General features: G+C 42.7%; 2 protein-coding genes across 2 annotated transcripts in view; one reads left to right on the top strand and one right to left on the bottom strand.

Annotated features, from left to right (window-relative positions):
* The window catches only part of svopl (SVOP-like), a 101,652-nt gene that overhangs the window by 55,732 nt on the left and 20,326 nt on the right, over positions 1–25,594 (bottom strand). The window contains exons 2-7 of the mRNA XM_059977791.1: positions 13,696–13,790; positions 11,781–11,879; positions 6,622–6,693; positions 3,018–3,142; positions 1,379–1,442; positions 292–417 (exon numbers count right to left, since the gene is read on the bottom strand). Of these exons, the coding sequence (XP_059833774.1) occupies positions 292–417; positions 1,379–1,442; positions 3,018–3,142; positions 6,622–6,693; positions 11,781–11,879; positions 13,696–13,790 (581 nt within the window). The remainder of the gene's footprint in view (positions 1–291; positions 418–1,378; positions 1,443–3,017; positions 3,143–6,621; positions 6,694–11,780; positions 11,880–13,695; positions 13,791–25,594) is intronic.
* On the top strand, positions 15,360–18,368 carry LOC132397803 (uncharacterized). The gene is made up of 2 exons (XM_059976554.1): positions 15,360–15,430; positions 15,709–18,368. The coding sequence occupies exon 2, from the start codon at positions 15,876–15,878 to the stop codon at positions 17,412–17,414; it is 1,539 nt and encodes a 512-aa protein (XP_059832537.1). The 5' UTR covers positions 15,360–15,430; positions 15,709–15,875; the 3' UTR covers positions 17,415–18,368.

Below are 25,594 nucleotides of genomic sequence, written 5' to 3'. Positions count from 1 at the left end.
CAGGACAAAGTCAGCAGCCAGTTCATGGGCACACAAGGGAGAATAGGATACAGGAAAACTGGCCTGATAAGAATACTCTGAGGGCCGGAACAGACTCAATGGGTCAACAGACCAATCTTGTGTCACAAGAAAATATGAAACAGGAAATATATGTTCATGTTGTAGGGCTATTTTTTTAATGTAATACAAAATGGCAAATCTATGATCTGCCATCGTTTTAGCCCATACAAATCCAAGACTTGCTGGGTGCTGAAACCATGGATCAGAGAGTGGAAGGATTCTTGGCCTCACCTTAAACACCACCAGCAGAACGATACTCGGTACGGTAGAAATGCGCACAAGCCATCGCCAACCCAGCGTAGGAATAATTAGGTAGGCCAAAAGGATCTCTATTGTGGATCCAGTGAGCCAGAAGATCTGTGAGAAAAGAGAGAGATTAAAAAGTAGGAAAGATCATGAACGGTAAGAGTGAAAATCAGGTCTCTCGAATCTGGAGAGGGTAAAGGTGGGTTAAGATTTTGATTGAAGATCATTTACCTGAATTATCAAGAGGCCATTTACAATGGGGCAAATACAATATTAACATTCATTTTGAGAGGACTAGAATATAAAAACAAGGATATAATGCTGAAGCTTTATAAAATTTCGGTCAGACTGGACTTGGAGTACAATGAGCAAACTATCTAAGAAAGTAGGTACTGGTATTGAAGAGGGTCTGGAGGAGGTTTAAAAGAATGATCACAGGCTAACATATGAGCAGCTTTCAATGGCTCTGGGTCTGTACTCACTAGAGTTTAGAAGAATGAGGAGGGATCTCATTGAAACTTATTAAATATTGAGATGACTAGAAGTGGAGAGGATGTTTCCTATAATGGGGGAGTCTAGAACTAGAGGACACAGCATCAGAATAGAAGGACATCCCTTGGGAATAAAGTTCAGGAGGAATACCTTTAGCCAGAGGGTAGTGAATCTGTGGAATTCATTACCACAGGTAGCTGTGTTGGCCAAGTCATTGAGCATGTTTAAAATGGAGGTCAGTAAGTTCTTGATTAATAAGGGTGTCAAAGGTTACCGGGAGAAGGCAGGAGAATGGGGTTGAGACAGATAATAAATCATCCATAATTGAATGGTGGAGCAGACTCAATGGCCTAAATGGTCTAATTCTCCTCGTATACTTTATGGTCTTATGGATTGCCTGTCCATCATACATCCCAGTCATCCAAAACTACCCTCATATTTTTGTTTTAAATCAGGTTTTCCATCAGCATCTGGAGAAACATTAGTTTAACTGAGATAAAAGCTTAAAAATATCACTCCCAAACAAGTCATCGCTGGTTCACGTTCTGAAGTTTCAGAACATACATGGTTGGGTACTTACCTGCCCCAGAGGCAAAATACGCCCTCGATATTTGGAGGGAATGAATTCAGTCATCAGAATAAACCTGTGCAAAGTAAAGCTGGAGTTACCATGTTACATTGACAAACCCCTGTATCTGTGCTATGACCAATAGGAAATACCCGTTGAATCCTCTGGGTAAAACAGCAAATGGAAATTACCTTTATAACTACTTCAATTTCAGAAATACAATGCCTTCACTGATGCATCATGCAATTGGGAAGTCTCCTGCTTAATAAAATCAGTCTATTGACTTCAATAATAATTGGCACAAAATATGTCAGTACCATAATTTTACCTAATCAATGTAGGTGATATCAGTGTAAATGTAAGACTGATAATATGTCTGTAACACAAGGGGGCACAACTGGGAGAGCCCAATCAACTTGGGTTTAACCCTGACCTCTGGGTTCCACTGACTGTGTGGGGTTTGACCCGATGCTCCGGTTTCCTCCCACACCGTAAGAACGTACAGATTGGTAGGTGAACGAGCCATTGTAAACAGCCTGTAGTGTTTAGGTTAGTGGTAGAATCTTAGAGGAATTGATGGAAATGTGGGGAGGGTAAATTGGGTGGGATGTAAATGTACACTTGGGCACACCCAGTGACGCAAAGGGATCTGTATTCACACATTATTAATCAGTGACAATGTGCTTTTCTCTCCCTGAAAGACAGACACTCTGGGCTTGTGGTATAACTATCCCGTCTCTATTTTACTTCAAGAACATGGCTTATCAACTCCTGGGAAACAGCAGCCGGCATCTTTCCAAGGAAAGCTGCACTGGAAATTGTGGTATATTGAAATATTCAAAACTGGCATTGACAGGAGTTAGTTTGGTAAATCTGTCAGGGGCTACGGATCAATAGTAGGTGAGATACTGATCAGCAGTGAACTGAGTGAATGGGGAAATCAGCCCAGGAAGCTGACTGCTCTGTATCAGTTCCCATGTTCATGTGTGAATGAACTCAGGTTCCATAATTATCTTGTGATCTTGCAAATACATAAAATAACCTCAACAAAGATCAGTCTAACAGCTGTCAAGGAAAGGTGTGTGCTCTGGGTCTTTTACCTCGTTAACAGAGAGATGCAGTACTAATGACTGTGCTTGCACAAGTACCGGAAGAGTAAAGCCATCCAGGGATATCACCACCAGATCTCTCTCAGTCCAGCTCTTCCCTGAACTGTATCTGGCTGACAACTCTCTCTCTCCATTGACTGTGACCCGGCCTCCAGCCAGACTGCAAGTCCAATCATAACCTCATCCACCCTCCACCCCAGTAGAGAGACACCTCTACCAGTTTACTACTGACCTAACGGCTGGCCCAGGGTTCAACCTCTCCAGTTATGAAGCAACGAATCCTATTGACTCCCCAGCTGCTCAATCACCCTGAAAACCCCCAATCCCGCCCAAGACCTCCCTCCCACATGACCTGCTCTCTGCACACTATGGCAGAGAAGGCCCGCACAATGTTGAGTCCATAGCACATCCTGCTTATGCCTAGTGCAGGGGAAACTTTAGATCGAAGCCACAGATCAGTCATACTCTGCAACCAATTCTGTAAGTGCTAGACATAATCTAACTGTTCAGGGAAAGGGAAATGTAAACAAAAAGCTCCCTACCCTTGGGAATGGCCAGATACTCCACTTCCTACCATGGAACGCAGGAATACAAACCAACCATACGTGTGAGCGAACGATGTTAACCCTGAGTAATAGGAACTCCAGACTGTGGATATGAGAAGAATCTGGAATAGAAAGAGATGTGTAAAGAGAGCCTCAAGAACTACAGACAAACAAAACCTCCAACATTACCAAACCTGGCTTATACAGAAAAGGTTAATGTCATTGAACCTTTTATCCGGGGCAAAGATGAGGGCCAATAAAATAGTCTGACTGTCTGCAGTTGCTGATGATCTATCGGAGGCACAACTTTAACAGGCACTTTCTTGATTGTTTTCAAAAATATTTACAGAAAGGTAAGTAAATAGACATGGAAATATCTTTTATTCAGGTCATATTTATGCTAAAGAACTTCTAAAATTTAGAGGTTGGAAACCAGTATGAATGCTGTTACAGACAGGTCTCTTACTTACCGAGAGGGGTTTTAGTGTCAGTGATTGTTTATATTTTGTGTTCAGTTTTACTCAGACTCATTTACTTTTTCCCCAAAAGATGCATAACCAGGAGACCATTGAAAATCATTTTTTATTGTTAAAGTGCACATATGTAATGACCCTGATAACGCTAAAATAGCTGCCTGTGCCTTTAAGAGATGGACCTTTTGGAATGAGAATGGGGAGTGAAATTAAAGTGGATGGCCACTGGGAGATCCCACTTTCTCTGGTGAGCGGAGTGTAGATGCTTAGCGAAGCAGTCTCCCAATCTACGTCGGGTATGACCTATATGTAGAAGGTCACACCAGGAACATCAAACACAGTAAGTGAGCCCAACAGACTCACAGGTGAAGTGTCGCCTCACCTAGAAGGACTGTTTAGGGCCCTGAATAGTAATGAGGGAGGAGGTGGGTTCCACACCCACGTCTGCTCTTACCCCATCTTCCCACCACCCTACCAGGGATAGGGTTCCTCTTGTCCTCACCTACCACCCCACCGGCCTCCGTGTCCAGCGCCTAATTCTCTTAAACTTCTGCCATCTCCAACAGTATCCCACCACCAAGCACATCTTTCCCTCCGCTCCACACTTTCTGCTTTCCACAGGGATTGCTCCCTATGTGACTCCATTGTCCATTCATCCCTCCCTACTGATCTCCCTCCTGGCACTTATCCTTGTAAGCAGAACTAGTGCTACACCTATCCCTAAAGCTCCTCCCCCGCTACCATTCAGGACCCTAAACAGTCCTTCCAGGTGAGGTGACACTTCACCTGTGAGTCTGTTGGGGTCATATACTGTGTCCGGTGCTCTCGGTGTGGCCTCCTGTATATCGGTGAGACCTGACATAAATTGGGATATCACTTCACTGAGCATCTACCCTCCGTCCACCTGAAAAAGCAGGATCTCCCAGTAGCCACCCATTTTAATTCCACTTCCCATAGTCCATCCGTAGACTCCTCTACTGTCATGATGAGGCCACACTTAGGTTGCAGGAACAACACCTTATATTCCATTTGGGAGAAGGTTCAGGAGCTTGAAGATTCATACGGCCAGATTTGGGAACAGCTTCTTTCCAACTGTGATAAGACTGCTGAACAGATCCTGACCCGGATCTGGGCCGTACCTTCCAAATATCCAGACCTGACTTGCACTACCATACTTTCCCTTTTTTATTTTCTAATTATGATTTATAATTTAAATTTTTATTATATTTACTTTGATTTGTACTTCAGGGAGCGCAAAGTGCAGAATCATCACAAAGTGCTGTGATGATTGTATGCTCTAGTATCAATTGTTTGGTGACAATAAAGTAAAGTAGCCTCCAATCTGATAGCATGAACATCGATTTCTCAAATTTCCAGTAATGCCTCTTAACAATACCCCTCCTTCTCCATTTCCCATCTCCTTTTCCTTCTCCCACCTCATCTCCTTGCCCACCAATCACCTCCCTCTGATGCATCTCCCCAATTTTTCTTTCCTCCATGGCCTTCTGCCTCTTTCACCAATCAGCTTCCTAGCTCTTTACTTCATCCAGGTTTCACCTATCACATGGTGGTTCTCTCTCCCTATCATTATAGAGCCTCACTACCTGGGAAACACTCTCTTCTCATTTCTACCATCAGGGAAGAGGTACAGCAGCCTAAAGACCTACGCTCAATGATTCAGAAATAGTTTAATGCCCTCGACCATCAGATGTCTGAATGACCCATGAATGCTTGAACCTTACCTTATTATTCCTTTTGCTTACTACTATTTATTTATGTTTATTATTTATAGTAGTTTTAGGTCTTTGACAAAACAACACATTTCACATCATGTAAATCAATGACCATGAATCTGACTCCGATGACTGATGCATCTCAACTTACCCATTCAAGCCCCCCTTTCTGTGTCCAAAACTGTATCAGCCTTAAATCAACTTCACAACTGGTCAAAGACATCCTTTTGTTGGAGCAATTCCAATTCCAAAGAATTCTTCTTCTGTGAAGAAAGGAACTTCCCCGCCTCATCTTAAATGGCCAGCCCATTATTCTAAGACAATGACTAACTAGTTCAAGAGAAATAACAGTAGTGGGCTTGATAGGGAAGATATTAAGAATATTGTGTTTCAATTATTTTCGTCCATTTTCCAAAGCTTCAGATAATACAGTCCCATAATACTCAGTTATTCTATTCTCCAAGCAACATCCATCTTACAACAACAGATCCAATAGGAAAAGAGTGTGGAGTATAAAGTCAAGGAAGTTTTGTTTAAATTGTTCTGGGTGGTTTTAAGAACCCATGTGGTTTACCTTCTTTACTTAAGGGAAGAGAGAAAACTGAGCATAACGGACCTGTATTTTCCAAAGCTTTAGATAATCAGGTGATCTAATTGGAGCATTTTATTCTTAACATCTTTCTTGTCTTGGGGGTATATGGACTCATAAGATATTCAAAGGGACCTCCACACTGAAACTTGGTTACACCCTCTCTAAAACACTATTTTTCCTTAGGTGAGGAAACTAAACTGAACAGGCATGCTCCTACTTAAGCCCGGTGGGCTAGACTTTGTTGACCTTGTACTCATCCCCTTCATAATAACCTCTAACGCATCATCAGTCTACCTAAGTAATTGCTCTACAAAGCTGGGCCACAACTATTTAAGGACTGGGAGGATGACAGGCAACTTCCTTTTCCCGCCATTTTACCTTCTCAAAAATCAAATGTGTTCAGCACACCCACATTGAGCAGCTAATTATAATCCCAAACTCAAGGAAAATACGAAATTTCGATCCCAGTACCATATTCACACAGACAGGGGCATAAAATCAAAAGTATTTTTGCATGGAATATTCAGAAATAAAAATGAAAATACTAGAAACATATTGTAGGTCAGGCAGAGTTATCGGTAAAAGAGAAAGATGATGCTTCCTTTCTGATGAAAGATTACCAATATGAAATACTGATTTTATTTCTCTCGCCACAAATCCTGCCTGACTTGCTGAGATCCATTTTCAGTATTTTCTATCTTGGACTTTCTCCATCTGATATATTTATTGCTTATGAATAACTTTGAGTTCACTCAAGAGTATACGGTAAGACTTCAGGCATTCAAAAAAATAATGTAACTCACCTTCCAACGCCCATATCTATCAGCAAAGAAACCCCAAACTCCACTAAATGCCATGAAGCCAAGGAACACCATCTAGAATAATTTTTATTTAAAGGCACATATTAGTTTCCCATCACATCAACTTTGCTTAAATCATGCCAAATTAATGATTCTTCTCTAAAGATAAGGTTATAGCAATATTTTATTTCTTTATGTCTCAAGCATGTGAAAGGTTCTGCAGTGGTGTTTCATAACTGAAGAAAGTGCAGATGCTTTATCCTTGATCTTCCCAAGTTCTCGTAGTCCAGGAATGGAAAGCTAACATATTAAAAGATGGGTAAGTACTACCATGAAATTATATGCTTGTGAGTCTATCATCTGCTGTCAAGAAGTTATTGGGACCAATAATCGAGATCACAGTGACAGAGTATCTTAAGACTAAACAGAGTTAAGATAGAGAGGTGCTTTCAAAGCAGATTATTTTAAGGTGAACAAGAAAAGGTCCATGAACTTCAAAGAAGAACTCTGCAAGGTTGCATGTAAGAGACAACAAGTGAAAATGAAAATTCCTGGAATTGAAGGGAAGTTATAGACATAGCTAGGAGATTAGTGAGGTGATAAAAGATGAAGAAGAGGGAAATGGAAGGAAGTGGTAAGTGATATTCCACTAAGATCTGTACAAGGGCTCCAGTACTTCATTACTTTTTTAAATGAATTAGTTAACTCTGTAGAAAATATTATAATCTACGTTTCCGAATGAACACAAAGTTTAGTGACATAAATAGATTCTTTATTGATCCCAAAGGAAATTGTAATTTCACAGTAGCATTACAAGTGCACAGATATAAATATTAGAAGTAGAAAGAATAAAAAATAAGTTACTACAAACAGTGTAATAGGAGGGGGTCATCACTTCCCTAGCTACAAATTGACATTATAGAGCCTGATGGCTGAGGGTAAGAATGACCACTTTGGAACAGCTCAGTTGACTCAGTCTATTACTGAAAGTGCTCTTCTGTTCAGTCAAGATGGTATGCAAAGGATGAGAAACATAGTAAAAAAAATTGCCAGGATTTTCTGAAGGGTCCTTTGTTCTCCAGCAGCCTCCCTTGTGTCCAGATTGACTCCTCTAACAGAGCCAGCTTTTCTAATCAGTTTGTTGAGCCTGTTGGCATCACCTGTGTTGATGCCATTTTCCCAGCACACAACAATATAGAAGATTGTACTGTCACAGGAAAGGCCTACATACTCCAAAGGACCTCAGTCTCCTCAGGATGTAGAGGTGATTTTGGCCCTGCTTGTACACAGCCTGTGTATTGGTGCTCCACCAAGTCTGTTATGCAGGTGCACCCCCAGGTACTTGTAGGTCCTCACCACATCTACGTCCTCAACATCCATAGCAGCAGGGAGCAGGGAGATAATGTAGAACAGCTCAAAAAATTCAAAGAGATTATGATAAATTGACTGCAAATCCAGAACAAGATTTTCAGAATAAGTTAAGTATAGAATCATTTACTTTAAACTAAAAGAAAGAGAGGCAAGAGTGTTTCTTTTAAAACTGGTAAAGCATAAAGAATAATGGAGGCTTGAGCTTATTGAAATGCAGTGATCAGGATAAATAAAAGCCAGTTTACAGCTGGAACATTATTATTTATTACAGTTGTACATAGGCCTGGTGTGAGCTCTGGGAATGAGTTCTGGGCACTGCACCAAGGTAAGGAAGCAGTGACCCCAGTGGAGATGCAGCAACACTTCTACTAGTGTGACAGCAGGGTCCCAAGATCTCAGTTCAATGGCACAATCAGTGTGTGTTCATTGTGTCAAGCAAAGTTAACAGCTGACTTGATGGAACTTTTTAGAACTTGTACAGAGAAAAAGCATTACGCTGGTCAAGGATTCTGTGAAACGCCACACAAGATCAGAACCAGCATATTCTGGGAGTTACTTAATTACTTGCTTATTAAAATACAGAAGTGGCCATTCAGTCCACCATGTTGATACTGACCCATCCCATTCCCCTCTTGATTTTTGCCTATAGTTCTAATCTATTTCTCTTACATACGCTCTATGAATTTTTTACCATTTTACCTATATAATGGGGTAGTTTACCATTAATCCACAGAGTGTCCTTTGGAATGTGCGAGGAATCCAGATCACTGATTAGAAACCCATATGGTCACAGGGAGAACATGCGAATTCCACACAGCCAGGTCTGGTGGTCAGGTTCAAGCTCTAACTGTCCCACCATTGACTCAAGGTTTTGCAAACATTTTACACAGTGGACAAGTGTAAAATCTTCTCCAAAATAAGAAGTGAAGATTGTGTGTGTGTGTGTGTGTGCATCTTTAACTCTTGGTAGAGTCGTCAGGGCGCCGTCATAACAAGCTTTTTGTACCAATCTTTTTTTGGTGATTGCTCATCGTCTTGGGCATCTGAAACCTGGTGGAGCCCATCCTCTCCAGAAGTGAAGATTAGATAATTTAAATATGAAGCCATCCCTAGGCCAGGCAATAAAGTGATTTGGAACCAAGGAAGGCGAATCTTGTCATGAACTCAGCCCAGCAAAGATTCAGTGATTGTTAGATAATATTCATTGAGGCTGGGTGAATTAGAAAAGGGGATTAGTTTATCATTTCATCTTGCATGCTGTTCAAACAGATTGAATTATTTACAAGTGCATTGAGTAAGAACAGGGTAAGCAGTTACAATGCAGAGTTAGGTGTAATAGCTTCAGAGAAAATGCTCTGCAAGTAAACAAGGTGCAAGATCATAACAAGATAGACGGATATCAAGAGCCCAACTTATTATTCTAGTAGACTCAGAATTCTCCTACAATTTCTAACGTTTGTCTTGCTGACCAAATGGGAGGATTATTCCTGACCAACAGTTTGGTTCAGTGCATGACTGTGCTTTGCCCTCAGAATCACAGGGTTATGAGTTTATATGCCAATATAGAATGATGAGCTGATAACCCATAACAACACTTCATTGTGTGAAGGATATTCACATTCCAGGGCCCAAGAGGCTTATTGCTAACCTCAGCTTTCTAGGACAACAGCATCAACTTTCCAAAGGGCCAGAGTTGTTTTTGACAAAGTTAAACTTCTAACCAAGATTCCTTGCTCTGCTTCTTGTTGTAAATAAGTAAATAGTGAGGATTTGTAGGCCCATGTTTAATCAACGAAAGACAATGGGGTTATGCTAATTGGCCTGCATCAAACCTGACAACACTAGCTAAGCCTTTCCTATTGTGACTGAGTTCAAAGAAGCTTGCAGATCAGATGGATGTTATCACTTAGCACATCAAACATAGTCACAGGTATAGTTGATCAATTGGTAGTTGGGATATTTGTGTACTCAGAGAGTCATCCCTCACAGCATTAATTTTGGATATCTGAGATCTCTATCCCTAGAAGCTTTTAGACCATCTGTGTGAATTACTTTGTCCCAGCAAGAGTATCTGAAAAACAGCACATGCAGATAATGTCAACTAGTAGCAAAACAGTACAAATGTAATAAAGCACTGGGAATTGTTAAGAATAACAAGATGAATAACAGAAATACTGGGTGACAGGAAGAAGAACAACTAGAATTTGTTCCACAACCTTCGATTTCTGCGACTGTTGATTTATTCATCTGAAACTCATTGGTATGTTCTTTCAGTTTGTAAGAATTGTTCTTGTGTTTGAAAATTCTTTGTAGTTTATAAATCTTATGTAATTCAGAAATCTCTTATTAATTTAAAATCATCTGTGTGCTAAATGTGTTTTAAGAACTAATTGTCTAAAATTAAAAACATGTATCATTAAAAATATAACAAACTGGGTTTGAACTATTGTGCTTAAGCTGGTAGTTTCTCATTCTTGGCAGGGAAGGGAGAGCCACCAATCAAATAGTGGATATTGGGAGCTAGACCGCACCCCAGAGGCTACACAGGAGAGTATGGTAATATTTGAAAAATAGGTTGATACAGTATACCCTACTTAGAGTGAGGGCATGCATAGATACCTGTATCGGATAGGGCTTATAACCTCCTTTACATCTTTTGTGGCAGTGTACCCAGCACTTTCACAAATGCCGTTCAAAAGGTGTGCCACTGCACTTTTGGGAGTTGACCTTTTACAATGGGCCTGGAATAATAGTAAATGCCTTCTCCTCGGTGCCTTTGTCAATAACAATCATTCAGCATCAAGACAGAAGTTGGCCAGTGCTAAAGTTTGAAGGATACCAACATCTGAGTGTACTGACCTTCAGTCAAAAGTCAAATCTGCAGACAGAATACAACCAGAAGTCAATACATCAATGCTAGACACCAAGTATCAGGATGTTTACTTCAATGGTGTTAGTGGGATCTTGCTGAATGTGAATTAGCTGCAGTGGTGCTTACATTGTAAAGCACTTTCAAGCATCCTGAGATTGTGGAAAAGTAAAAGTCTCGTTTTAAGTTTAAGGTAGAATTTAATAATGGTAGCCCAGCTAGAAAGAGCAAGATGAATGGATGGCAATTCAAAGCAGAAGTGAATCGTTAAAGGGTGGCTGGGAACTCCATAGAACACACACCAAACAGTATAGCACAGAAACAGGCCTTTAGCCCACTACATCTGTGCCAACCATAATGCCACTCCAAACTAATCCCACATTAGTTCAATCCTTCTATTCCCTTCTTGCTCATGTGTCTTTCTAAATGCCTTTTAAATGCTGATATCACTTGCTTCTCCTACCTCCCCTGGCACCTACTGCTCTCTTGTAGAAGCCTTGCCTTGCACATTTCTTTAAGCCTTACCTCACCCCACCCCCCAGTAGCTTAAAGTTGCCCCCTTTAGCTGTTCACATTCCACCCTGGGAAATGGACAATGGTCATCTACCCTACCTACTGACAGAATACAAAGTTGATAATTTTGTTCGCTTCTATTGTCACCCCTCAGCTCCAACACTCCAGAGTAAACATTCCAATTTGTAGGCCCACTCCTCTCTAAGTCAAGCATCTGCTTTGAAATTATGAAGACAATAAGGAGGGTAGAAGCTTCCTGTCATCAGTTCCTCTGTAAAGATGAACCTTGGATTGGTTTTGGTTCCTGATTAGTTGCTGTGAGATTGTCACAAGGTGAAGCTGCTCTTGACTACCAAGGGACACAGCACCATGGAAATACAACAATCTCAATGAAGTCGGATAAACTTACGGTGGTAACCATGGCAACCTGCCATTCTTCAAGGAGCCACTCACAACGGATGACTGGAGAAATGACAGCCAGCAGCATGATCTCCATGGCCTCAGCTACCTGAAGAATCAATCAGAGAAATTTCAGGCCACATTCTGAGTTATCAGAGGCTTTTCCATTCAGTTTATTAGGCAAGCCATGTGCTCAGTGTTAAAACTCCTGCCTAGCAGGCCTGGAGGTGAAGATTGGACACTCCTTCCAGATTGCTGGAGATACTCAGTGCAGGCTTTGGACTGATATCTGGAAGAATATTCCCAATGGATACTGACTACAGGCTTGAGGAAATATTCCCATCTCACATCAGAAAGAGTGGGATGAGGTTCCAATTCACATTAACCTCATAATTGGAGAGAAATGTTCCAGCTCAGAGTATTGGTTGTCATACAGCTGGGGTCCCTGTATTCAGGTAGTGTGAAAATTCCTCTTTATCAAGCTTCATGGGACCCTTCAATCTTGTCCAGGAAAAGAAAAACACACTTTAGACCGAAAAATCCCATATCTAAAATGGGCTTAGGAAATGCGTCACAGAGCAGAGAAACCAATGTTTACAATCAGAACACACACGCACAAGGACCAAACATCTTCTGATTCTCCAGCTGCCCATCTCTGCCTTCAGTTTTAATTGATGCTGTCAAATCTATTGTTGATTTGTGAGTTCAAGGCTTTCTCTGGGATTTTGAGTTCATTAGCTACGCTGGGAGTCAGAGTGGTTGGGTTAAAGTGTTGCAACTCCAGAGGTGTCCTTAAAAACTAGAACATACCTGAGGACGTGGATGAATGTAATTTAGATTTCTTACAGTAAGGTTTGCTAATATCACCAATTTAACTCCTTGTATTGATTATGAGCTTTGTCACTGATACAGTACGTTTCAGCTTACTTTCACCAATGGATGAGGCAGAATTGAACTGCAGGCAGCACAGTGAGAGAGCTGCCGTCTCACAGTTCAGTAATTCAGGTTCAATACTCTCACAGCCACTACCCCCACAAACGAGAGAAAATCTGCAGATACTGAAAATCCAAGCAACACACACACACAGTATGCTGGAGGAACTCAGCAGGCCAGGCAGCATCTACGGAAAAGAGCAAACAGCCGACGTTTCAGGCTGAGACCCTTAATCAGGAGCTCCCACCATGGTGGCAGCTGAGCAGAGTTTGGCAATTCTCCCTGTGAACAGATGGGGTTTCCCTCAGGTGCACTGGTTTCCTCCCATGTCCCAACGAGGTGCCGGTCGATACACTAATTAGTCACTGCAAATTTCTGCAGGTAAGTTGAGTGGTAGAAACTGAGGAACTGAGGGAATGTAAGGGAAACTGAGAAGAATTAGCGCTGACGGGTGTGGATCGATGGGCTGAAAGTCCTGTTTCTATGCTGTATTGCTGCAAGTGTTGGGATAGGATCTGGACTGGTTAAAAGAGGCCTGTCTGGATGGTAAACCCCTGACTCCTTTCATCAATGACTTCTTGGACTTCAAGATTCAGTGTAACTCAATGCTGAGTTTCCTAAACCAAATTGAGAACTGGACCACGCTGATACTTGAGATGTGGTTTATCAATAGGCAAAGATAACTGAGAAAATATTAAATCGTATTAGGGTCAATTAAGTTTTAAGGAAGGGTGGTGTAAAATACCTTCTAATAAGCCTTCCATTCCCACTGGTGAGTCTAAAATTCAGCAGTTTCATCTTTAGGATTCCCGAACTTTCTCATTTTAGGTGAAATAAAGCTGTTCTACAGCTTCAACTAACGGAATGACTGAGCACATTTCTGAGAACAAATGTGAAGTTGTACGTTCCATCGGAGTTCTCTGGAGTGGTTGGGGCAGTCAGTATTCTGGCTATTCCCAATGTACAGCTCAACCATTCCACCAAATACTCACACTTGTGCTGCCCATGATACAAAGCAGCAAAACATGGAACCGGCCAAACCCAATAGTTTCCACGGCTTCCTCCACTGTGTACGTTTTTCTCTGATCTGCAAAACAAAGTGGGCTCGCTCAGTGAATCGGGAATGGGCCAGAATTCAGTCAAGGCCTTTGGCCACAAGATGGTGTTGTTAGTGTGCTCCAGTGGCAGAGGATTAGCTCAGTGACCTCTCAAACTGGCCACTGCTGGGAGGTCTGGACAATGCTAACCAGTCTGGCTCGCCACATTGGAACAATTGATAAATCGTTAAAAGCTTTGGATTAAGTTCCAGAGCAAATGATTCTGCCCGTCCTGAAATTTAAGCTCTTAATGTCATTCAGATTCAGACTCATTTATTTACTCATACATTGAAACATCGAATGAAATGTGTTGTTTGCGTTAACAACTAACACAACCCAAGTTGTGTTGGGAGCAGCCTGAGAGTGTCACCACACATTCTGGTGCCAACATAGCACAATCACAATTATCAGCAGCAACTACAAAACGGGATGATTTCCCCACCCCTTCTCTCTCTCTCACACACACACACACACACACACACACACACACACACACACACACAAACACACACCCCACCACCCCACCACCCCCAAGGACAAACCACCAAGTAACTCAAGCAAAAGAATCAATGGACCTTTAAACCAGAACAAGACAGTTATGCCAGTCACAAATTGCTCCTTATTCATCAATCTTCAATGGTTCTCTGGCACTTCAGACACACACCACAGCCAGCAAAAGAGAACAGCATTCATTTAATTTTCCATATATTGATTGGGACTCCCATACTGTTAAAAGTCTAGATGGGTTAGAGTTTGTAAAATGTGTCCAGGAAAGTTTTCTAAATCAATATATAGAGGTACCGACTAGAGAAGATGCAATATTAGATCTCCTATTAGGAAATGAGTTAGGACAGGTGACCAAAGTGTGTGTAGGGGAACACTTTGGTTCCAGTGATCATAACACCATTAATTTCAACTTGATCATTGTTAAAGGTAGATGTGGTCCTCGGGTTGAAGTTCTAAACTGGAAAGTGGCCAAATTTAATGAGAAAGGATCTAAAAAGCGTGGATTGGGTCAGGTTGTTCTCTGGCAAGGATGTGATTGGTAAGTGGGAGGCCTTCAAAGGAGAAATTTTGAGAGTGCAGAGTTTGTATGTTCCTGTCAGAATTAAAGGCAAAGTGAATAAGAATGAACCTTGGTTCTCGAGGGATATTGGAACTCTGATAAAGAAGAGAGAGATGTATTAACATGTATAGGCAACAGGAAGCAAATACGGTGCTTGAGGAGATAAAAAGTGCAAGAAAATACTTAAGAAAGAAATCAGGAGGGCTAAAAGAAGACATGAGGTTGCTTTGGCAGTCAAGGTGAAGGATAATCCAAAGATCTTCTACAGGTATATTAAGAGCAAAAGGATAATAAGGGATGTGCTGTCTTTACGACAGTTATTTAGTTTATAATATTTTCGCTTAGTAATTCATTCAATAGTATTTTCTAGTTAGAATTAGAAGTGTTTAAAGTGTATTCATTGCATGTAAAATATATCGGCATGCGATGACGTCACATCCGGTTTCGCCGCGTCTTGTGGGAAAACACCGGTTTGAAATTAGCGCGAGGGTGGGGGCTTTCCACGAGGCAGACCCGAGCAGAAGCAGTTTTGCAGGCATGAGAAATCACAGTGAGAGCAACGCTGTAAGTTAATAGATAATCGATATATTGAACTAAGATGTTAATGTTGATCCTGTTAGAGGTAACGACGGTAGATAATGTTTATGCTTTCCTTAGTTAAAGAGTCGCGGATAGTTTGCATGGAAGTGTATTTAAAGTAGTCAATGGAGCAGGTAAACTCTCCCTGTATACTGCACCTTAGTGTAATGTAGTTATAGTCACCTTTGCAAGTATTTACACTTGAAATGTGATATTAAGGAAGGAACAAATACTGTATCAATCTTGTATTGTTTTATCAACAGTTTTCACCATATGTTAATGTGAAGAGTGAACAGTAAATGGTTAATCTTACTGCGATCTGGTTCTTATTAACTGTGGTTTATCCGGACGTTAAATTCGGCGTTTCGTTACACCCGAAGGAGAACGTGACAGTGAAAAAGCGACATTATCAGGTGTTTCAAGTGCTGCAATGTCAGCTCAATCCAGCATCAAGTCGACGCCGCCCAGCGACAGGGGCAGTAAACCGACATCAAGTAAGCCCACCCAGGCGTTATCAGGTGTTCCAAGTGCTGCAATGTCAGCTCGATCCGGGATCAAGTCGATGGCGCCCAGCGACAAGGGCAGTAGAACGACATCAAGTAAGTCCGCACAGGCAAGAGCCAAGGCAGAAGCCGCCAAGGTGCGACTGCATTACGCCAAACAAGAAGCAGTTTTGAAAATTAAACTGGCTGCCAGAGAAGCCGAAAGGGCCGCCAGAAAGGCAGAAGCCGCCAAGGTGCTACTGCGTTACGCCAGACAAGAAGCAGTTTTGAAAATGAAACTGGCCACCAGAGAAGCCGAAATCCAGAAAGAAAGGGCCGCCAGACAAAGAGAAGAGGCCGCCAGAGAAGCCGAAACCCAGTTGGAAATGACAAAAATATCGACAGAGTTGCATGTGCTGCAGCTAGAAGGAGAAAGAGAAGCTGCCAGGGTGGAAGCAAAGTACATAGAACAAGCTGGAAAAGGGTCGCGTGATCTGACCGAAGTAAGATCTACTTTAGAAAGGACCAGACTGGAACGCACAAGTGACTATGTACAATATCAAATAGACAGGCAGGCTCGTCTCCCCTCTCCATACGTATTCGATAACTTCCCCAGCTACGAGGAACCTCAGAGAGTCACGATTGCATCACATCCATACGAGGAAGGAAATTTACCCTCACGGCTCCGTGATGAAGTCAAGAATGAAAGAACCGACAACGCTCCTTCACCCCCACAACAGGACGGCGGGGAGGGAGAGGTTCACTCCAGGACAACAATTGTCAGCTCGAACTGTACAGAAGTTTGCGGTCAAACTCAGTCAAGCCGTTCTTGTTCCGAGATCTGCCTCACTGAGGTGTACCCTAAAGAAGCACAACAAGACATTACCAAGCGTAAAGTAACCGACGAGACGCTAGGTCAGTCAGTTTTCGTTCAAACCGAGCACGGAAACAAACTTGCACAATCAGCTCAAGATACCATTTCTTTAAAAACCAAAGACACCAAGGTCTTCAGAGATGAAGCAAATAATGGGATTGCCCCATTGCCAATCAGAGAACCACGCCAGCGCTCACCAGATAACAAAGAGCAGGCAGTCAAACGGTTCACGTCCTTACGGAAAACCCGGAAAAGGAAACCCGAGATGCAGCAACGCACCCGATTGGCCCACGAGGTACTGTGCACCCTAATGGCAGAGGTCACAGCCATTATAAACACACAATCATTCCTACCTGTGTCTTCTGACCCAGAAAACCCCTTTATACTTTCGCCATCAACGCTCCTTACGCAGAAGGCAGGAGCACCTCCTCCACCAGGAGACTTCTCAGACAAGGATTTGTACACAAAGCAATGGAGACAAGTCCAGGCTCTGGCAAATCAGTTTTGGTCTCGCTGGAGACAAAAATATCTACCCTCGTTGCAACAGAGACAAAAGTGGACAGGACCCCACAGGAATCTGGCCAATGGCCAGAATCACTGCTACATTCCCTAGCGGGGATGGACATGTCAGGAAGATCGAATTGAAGACTACCGACCAAGGCGATGTGAAAATTTACCAAAGGCCAGTTACAGAAGTTATTCTACTTCTACCCAATGACTGATTAAGAGACTAAGTTTTGTACTCTGCTCATTGTGACCTTACGAAGGTCAAGCGGGGAGTGTGCTGTCTTTACGACAGTTATTTAGTTTATAATATTTTCGCTTAGTAATTCATTCAATAGTATTTTCTAGTTAGAATTAGAAGTGTTTAAAGTGTATTCATTGCATGTAAAATATATCGGCATGCGATGACGTCACATCCGGTTTCGCCGCGTCTTGTGGGAAAACACCGGTTTGAAATTAGCGCGAGGGTGGGGGCTTTCCACGAGGCTCACCTGAGCAGAAGCAGTTTTGCAGGCATGAGAAATCACAGTGAGAGCAACGCTGTAAGTTAATAGATAATCGATATATTGAACTAAGATGTTAATGTTGATCCTGTTAGAGGTAACGACGGTAGATAATGTTTATGCTTTCCTTAGTTAAAGAGTCGCGGATAGTTTGCATGGAAGTGTATTTAAAGTAGTCAATGGAGCAGGTAAACTCTCCCTGTATACTGCACCTTAGTGTAATGTAGTTATAGTCACCTTTGCAAGTATTTACACTTGAAATGTGATATTAAGGAAGGAACAAATACTGTATCAATCTTGTATTGTTTTATCAACAGTTTTCACCATATGTTAATGTGAAGAGTGAACAGTAAATGGTTAATCTTACTGCGATCTGGTTCTTATTAACTGTGGTTTATCCGGACGTTAAATTCGGCGTTTCGTTACACCCGAAGGAGAACGTGACAAGGGATAAAATTGGTCCTATTGAAGATCAGAGTGGTCGGCTATGTATGGAACCAAAAGAAATGGGGGAGATCTTAAATGGGTTTTTTGCATCTGTATTTACTAAGGAAACTGGCATGGAGTTGATGGAAATAAAGCAAACAAGTAGTAAGATCATTGAACCTATACAGATTAAAGAGGAGGAGGTGCTTGCTGTCTTGAGACAAATCAGAGTAGATAAATCCCCAGGACCTGACAGGATATTCCCTCGGACCTTGAAGGAGACTAGTGATGAAATTGCAGGGGCCCTGGAAGATATATCTAAAATGTCGGTATCTATGGGTGAAGTGCTGGAGGATTGGAGGATAGCTTGTGTTGTTCCATTGTTTAAAAAAGGTTCTAAAAGTAATCCGGGAAATTATAGGCTGGTAAGTTTGATGTTGGTAGTAGGTAAATTATTGGAAGGAGTACTAAAAGATAGGATCTACAAATATTTGGACAGACAAGGGCTTATTAGGGAGAGTCAACATGGCTTTGTGCGTGGTAGGTCATGTTTAACAAATCTATTGGAGATTTTCAAGGAGGTTACCAGGAAAGTGGATGAAGGGAAGGCAGTGGATGTTGTGTACATGGACTTCAGTAACGCCTTTGACAAGGTCCCACATGGGAGGTTAGTTAGGAAGATTCAGTTGCTAGGTATACATGGTGAGGTAGTAAATTGGATTAGACATTGGCTCAGTGGGAGAAGCCAGAGAGTGGTAGTGGAGGATTGCTTCTCTGAGTGGAGGCCTGTGACTAGTGGTGTGCCACAGGGATCAGTGCTGGGTCCATTGTTATTTGTCATCTATATCAATGATCTGGATGATAATGTGGCAATTTGGATCAGCAAATTTGCTGATGATACAAAGATTGGAGTTGTAGTGGACAGTGAGGAAGGTTTTCAAAGCTTGCAAAGGGATTTGGACTAGCTGGAAAAATGGGCTGACAAATGGCAGATGGAGTTTAATGCAGACAAGTGTGAGGTATTGCACTTTGGAAGGACAAACCAAGCTAGAACATACAAGTTAAATGGTAGGGCACTGAGGAGTGCAGTAGAACAGAGGAATCTGGGAATACAGAAACAAAATTCCCTAAAAGTGGTGTCACGGGTAGATAGGGTCATAAAGGGAGCTTTTGTACATTGGCCTTTGTAAATCAAAGTATTGAGTATAAGAGTTGGAATGTAACGGTGAGGTTGTATAAGACATTGGTGAGACCAAATTTGGAGTATTATGAGTAGTGTTAGTCACCTAATTACAGGAAGGATATTAATAAGGTTGAAAGAGTGCAGAGAAGGTTTACAAGATGTTGCCAGGACTTGAGAAACAGAGTTACAGAGAGAGGTTGAATAGGTTAGGACTTTATTCGCTGGAGCGTAAAAGAATGAGGGGTGATTTGATAAAGGTATATAAAATTATGATGGGTATAGATAGAGTGAATGCAAGTTGGCTTTTTCCATTGAGGCTAGGGGAGAAAAAACCAGAGGACATGGGTTAAGGGTGAAGGGGGCAAAGTTTAAAGGGAATATTGGGGGGTTTCTTCACACAGAGAGTGCTGGGAGTGTGGAATGAGCTGTCAGATGAAGCGGTAAATTTCAGGTTCACTTTAAACATTAAAGAAAAACTTGGACAGGTACATGGATGAGAGGGGTATGGAGGGATATGGTCCAGATGCAGGTCAGTGGGACTAGGCAGAAAAATGGTTCAGCACAGCCAAAAAGGGCCAAAAGGCCTGTTTCTGTGCTGTAATATTCTATGGTTCTTCTATGTGGAATCTTTACCAAAGCAATCCGGGGGGTCCCAAACTGAGCCAGAGGTGGGGAGGTGAAGAGGGAACGGAGAGACTTGAGAAGGACAGTGATAGTCAGTAAGGTGTTTAGCTTTTAGGGGAAGGAGTAGAACTGATCAGGATACAAAGTGAAAAATGACACAAGCCAAGGAAAAAGGATGTAGGCAATGGTGTGTGTGCGTGTGTGTGTGTGAGAGAGAGAGTTTGTGTTGTGTGTGCGTGCAGTGAGAGGAGGCAGGTGGCGAGGGTAGGAGGAAGAGGCACTTCAGACATACACCACAGTCAGCAAAATAAAACAGTAGTTGTGTTGAATCTTTAACAATGCACTTCAGAGTGAGTTCAAAGATTCAAATGTACAAAAAATAAAAACACAAAATGCTGGCAGAACTCAGCAGGCCAGACAGCATCTATGGGAGGAGGTAGTGACGACGTTTCGGGCCGAAACCTTTCATCAGGAGTGTGGATGATGAACCCTCCTGATGAAGGGTTTCGGCCCGAAACATCATCACTACCTCCTCCCATAGATGCTGTCTGGCCTGCTGAGTTCTGCCAGCATTTTGTGTTTTTATTTATTTCCAGCATCTGCAGATTCACTCGTGTTGCATTCAAATATACAAATTGCATTTATTAGCAAGGAACCTATGCAGCAAACAACCCTGAGATACATCTTTCTACAGACAGCCACAAAACAAAGAAAAGCATGGAGCCCACTCAAAGAAAAACATCAACACCCACCACTTACAAAAAAAAGAGCAAACTGCTAAAAAAACAAGTGAAAAACACAGAATATAAAACACTAACTGACAAGATCATCAACGAAAGAGTCCAACCATAAACGAGAAAATCTGCAGGCACTGGAAATCCAAACAACACACACAAAATGCCAGAGGAGCTCAGCAGGTCAGGCAGCATGTATGGCAAAAAGTACGGTCAACTTTAGCTCGAAACATCGACTGTACTTTTTTCCATTGCTGCTGCCTGGCCTGCTGAGCTCCCCCAGCATTGTGTGTGTGTTGACCGAGGGAGTCCAGGCATATTCAGTTCAGTTCAATCTAGCACTGTGTCATTAGTTATCTGCAGACTACCCCTGATCAAAATCGCCCAAAGTAGTGACAAAGAAAGGAGAAACATATCATAATGTGAACTAGAGTCCACTCCACAAACCGTGTCTATTAACCTTGCCCAGGACCCAGGACTCCGCCACTGTTGTGACTGTGAACTAAGTCACTGGAGGGACACTGAAGCTGGTGGATATAGAAGCCTTTATTCAGTAAAACAAGCAGGCATCATACTGGAAGATTACCCTGGTGCCACCCACTTTCACTCAATCACTGACCCAACCACTGAAAGGGCCCAGCTCATTTGTGTTCACTGCCCATACAGGCTGGTTTACTGCCTTCAGACGCTATGGGTAATTTCTTCTCTTTCTCAGTTCACTACGCCTTTGAAGTTGTGGAACCTAATGTCCCTGCTGTAACTTGGATCCCTTCCCACCTATTTTCCCCAATGCTTCCTCTGTTCAGCAACCAGCCTTCCTTATAGAGTGCAGTCACTTTAACATGCTCTTCCTGGCTTGCTGTCACGCTCTCTCAGTGCATTCTGCTGTGGGTCTGCTTCCATCGGGTGTGGGCAGGCCTGGCACAGCCAGCTGGTGTTCATCACTTGGGTTCTCTGCAGCAACACCCTTACTGGGGACAGTTGAAATCCCACTCCGTCTGTGGGGGTGACAAAATGTGAGCCCTACGGTTTAACCTGACTACAGGCAGCCTCACCAGGACCGCACACCAACATATGCATCATTCATCCCATGTAGATAGAACCTGTCGTTCCATCCACCTGGGAGCGAAACCTGTCTTTAGCCAGATCCCTTACCATGACTTGGTTACCTGGCTGTGGGAGGACTATCTTCTCTCTCTCTGGCTTCCTCTGATCTGCAATACATTGCTATTGCTTTGCTCGATCCCTCGATGTGTTACTATGGTCCTTCACATCTCCATGTAATCGTATTAACCTGGAATTTGTAGCTTCTTCCTCTACACCTGTAATTTCTGTTACTTCTTGTTCCCCCATTGCCCTGCTCACACTGATATCTGCCCACTCGCTCCCTTTCTGCTCCTCACTATCCCCTTTCTGGTGAGTCTTTACTTCAATCACTGCTCCCTCCTCAGGCAGATACATTACATTTAACAGCCGCTGACTGTGCTCGGCCCTTCTCCATGGGGCATGATTCCCGCACATCGCCCTGTCTCCCCTTCCTGCTGGGGGCTATTGTCTCTTCGTGGGCCACGTTAGCTGCTTTGCGAGTTACACACGTTCGCTATTCCTGCCTTGTCCATGTTATCTCTCCTTTTCCTGAGTCTATGATCACATGTCTATCCGCAGGATAGTACCTCCATTGTTTGGGCACACCCAAAAATCCACAGGAAGCTGCGCTCCTTCAATCTCCAGTACCTGGGGCTGACTTCTCTCTACCCTCATTGTTTCACCTCCTGCACTGGTAATGTAAATCGCCTCTCCAGTCATGGGCAAGGGTAGATCAGTTATCGAGACTGATGACCCCGACGTCCAGTAACATTTCACTTTGCCAGCCCCTTAATACTGTAAACCTTGTGTGTACATCTGTGGGTGACTACCACTGGCAATAGAGGCTGCTGTCTGATCTCCCCAGCTCTATAATCTAATCAGCAGTAAAATCAGAAAAAGAGGGAGTGCTGTGGATTCAGCCTGCTTTCCTCTCTCTTCAGGACACTGCCTCCAACCATGGCCGAGAATACGCTGCTGTAACAAATCATCTTTACCCTCCACAACTATTCCAGCATCTCCTGGCTTGGTGCCCTGATTGCTGGCAACACAAACAAGTCCTCTGTGACATCAGAGCAGCTACGTCCACTGCAGCTGCTTTACAACTTCTCTTCCCCCTCCTCTGGTCTATCTCAGTCGCCCGTGATACTGTTGCGGGGCAGAACGATCCCACAGCTATCCCCAAATCTAAAACTTGCTGGTGAGCTGAGCTCAGGCCTTCCTTCAGCATTTTCAGGAAGACTGGATGGTCCCTCCCTGGGTTATCCAACCCTGAAAACTCCTCATATGCTTGATATCTCTAATCCCCAGCTAGCTCATCAGCTCTCTGAACCACTGACATAATCTTTCCCTCGTTTCTCTCACCTCCCCCCAGCTGTTGCCTCACTTCCCTCTTAAGGAAGCGATATCTCTCTTCATTGCTGCCCACGTACCACCCTGCACTCACTGGGCCATACTGTCCCGCTGATTCCTCTGGCACTTCGCTTTTACCACCCGATGTATACCTCTGTGGTGCCTCTGATGAACTTCAATCATTTCCTCGAGCTGGCGCTAGAATTCTGCATTCTCGCAGGTGGCTTTAAGTAAGAGCAACTCTGCCAAAATGCTCTGCTTCTCCGAGGGTGAAGAGCCATTGGATGTTGCAATCAGATCATGGGCTGGCTTAGGTCATCAGGGTTCTCGACCTGATATTGGCTGACCACAACTGGTGCCATCCCAACTGATATATCTGGGTATAAGCTCTCCCTCAAATATCTCCACACTAATTCCCACATTATGCAAAATATAAATGACAAATAAAAAATTAAACAGTATATACTTAAAACCACAGAGGTCACACTCTGCAATCTGCCACAATGTGCATCTGAACTCAGAATGCCTGTTGTATTCCTTCACATTCAAAAACACTTACATCAAGGTTTCAGACTTATTCTTAAAACACACAAACGAGTCTGCAACTCTACAGTTTCCCTGGATGAGTACACACACCCTACTGGTGTCCCAAGTGGTCAGTAAACACCCTTCTCAACTGGTGACCCTGTTTCATCAAATTACACAAAAATGTCTAGTCCCTTACATAAACATACATGTATGCACACTCCTGTTATAGCAATCAGTTCAGCTCTACACCGTGGGAAGAAGATGTTGAAGATGAAGACAAGAGGGAAGATGATTCAAGTAATAAACAGGATAGAGGCAGATCTTCTGAGACACCTAGCATAGAAGTGACAAGTCAGAGAAAGACAAGTCACCTTTGCTGTTCAGAATGGTTGCACCAGAAAGGAAAAACAATCATTGCTGGGTTTGATGAGCAGCTCTCATTAACCATCTGAGCTTATAAACCAAGGGTCAGTTTTAACAGTAAACAACAAAATCTTTTAGTCACAACTCCAATCACTCCATTAAAAAGATTAAAAAGATAGATTTTAATTGTGTTGTAAATATTAGCTGATAAACTACTCATCTGTTGTGCTTGTCCAGGTGGGTGAACTTTATTGAGATTCTACAGGGACAGATTCAATTAGCTGAGTGGCCAGTGCATGAACATCAGGCAAGGAAGAGGGGGAATGGGTTGATTTTGGTTCAAGACCCTTCTTCTGGACTCAGCAGCCATGGCCTCACCCCTTCCTATTCCCTTTTCCAGGCAGAGCTATCTGCACCTCTCACTCAGCTGTCTTCCAGAAACTCTGGAATACCTTTGTCCAGGCTTCCTACATTCCTCAATGGCCTCTTTAAAAGCCAGCTCTCTGACCAAGCTCCCTGTCACCTGCTCTATTACCTCCTGTCATGCCTCAGTGAGAATTTTATTTGAAATCTTGTAACTTAGATGACATAAAATGATAAAGCTGCAACATCAATAGAAGTTATTGCTGTTGTTAGATTGTGGCAGATCTTATTTCCTCCTTTGTCCCAGAATTGTTAATAATCTGAACGTATATAATTTCTCTGATCCAATATCAGAGGTAACTCAAGGGAGCGTACACCAAATAACTTTAGCAGAAGACTATTTCATTCTATATCATCACTTTCTTTATAAAGACATTCTCACTACACACCGCAATTCTTCCCACCTTCTCTCAGAAATCTCTAGGAATTTCTGGAACCTATTTTTTCAAACCTTGAGATGTAACTTTTTAAAACCAGAATTTACTATTCCAGTAATTTTCCATTATTCATTGTACATGGGCCCATCAAGTCCATGCTGGTTGATCAGTCCCATCACCCATTAATATTCCCTGTGAGTTATTCTGCCCCCAGATTCATCTACTCATTCAGATATTACGGGCAATTTACAGTGAGTACTAGTCCACCGACCCACATGCCTTGGGATGTGGAGGGAATGGGAGCATCTGGGGGAAACCCTACAGAGTCAGGGAGAGAAAGTGCAAACTCCACACTGGATTGTACCTGGGTTACTGGAGCAGTGAGGCAGCTGCACTACTACATGTGAGTGTGATCAAACATCTCAGATTGTTTCTGTTCAGTGAATCATCTACATTGCCAAAACCCTCCAGGCAAAAGCTGGAGTGGCGGGTTCCCATACAACTGCACTGTGGCACAGCAAGTACAAATGCTTTCTCATAGCTCCAGTGATCTGAGCTTGATGCTGACCTCCAACAACATCCATATGGAGTTTGAACATTATCCGTCTGACCCCACAGGATTTCCCTAAGTGCTCTAAGTTTCTCCCACTCCCAAAGACAAATGACTTTAAAGGTTAATTGGTTCCTGTAAA

This window comes from Hypanus sabinus, chromosome 8 (assembly GCF_030144855.1).
Source record: "Hypanus sabinus isolate sHypSab1 chromosome 8, sHypSab1.hap1, whole genome shotgun sequence".
NCBI classification, from domain to species: domain Eukaryota; kingdom Metazoa; phylum Chordata; class Chondrichthyes; order Myliobatiformes; family Dasyatidae; genus Hypanus; species Hypanus sabinus.
Note: the sequence above shows the minus strand (reverse complement) of the source record. Positions and strands in the feature narration are given on the sequence as shown.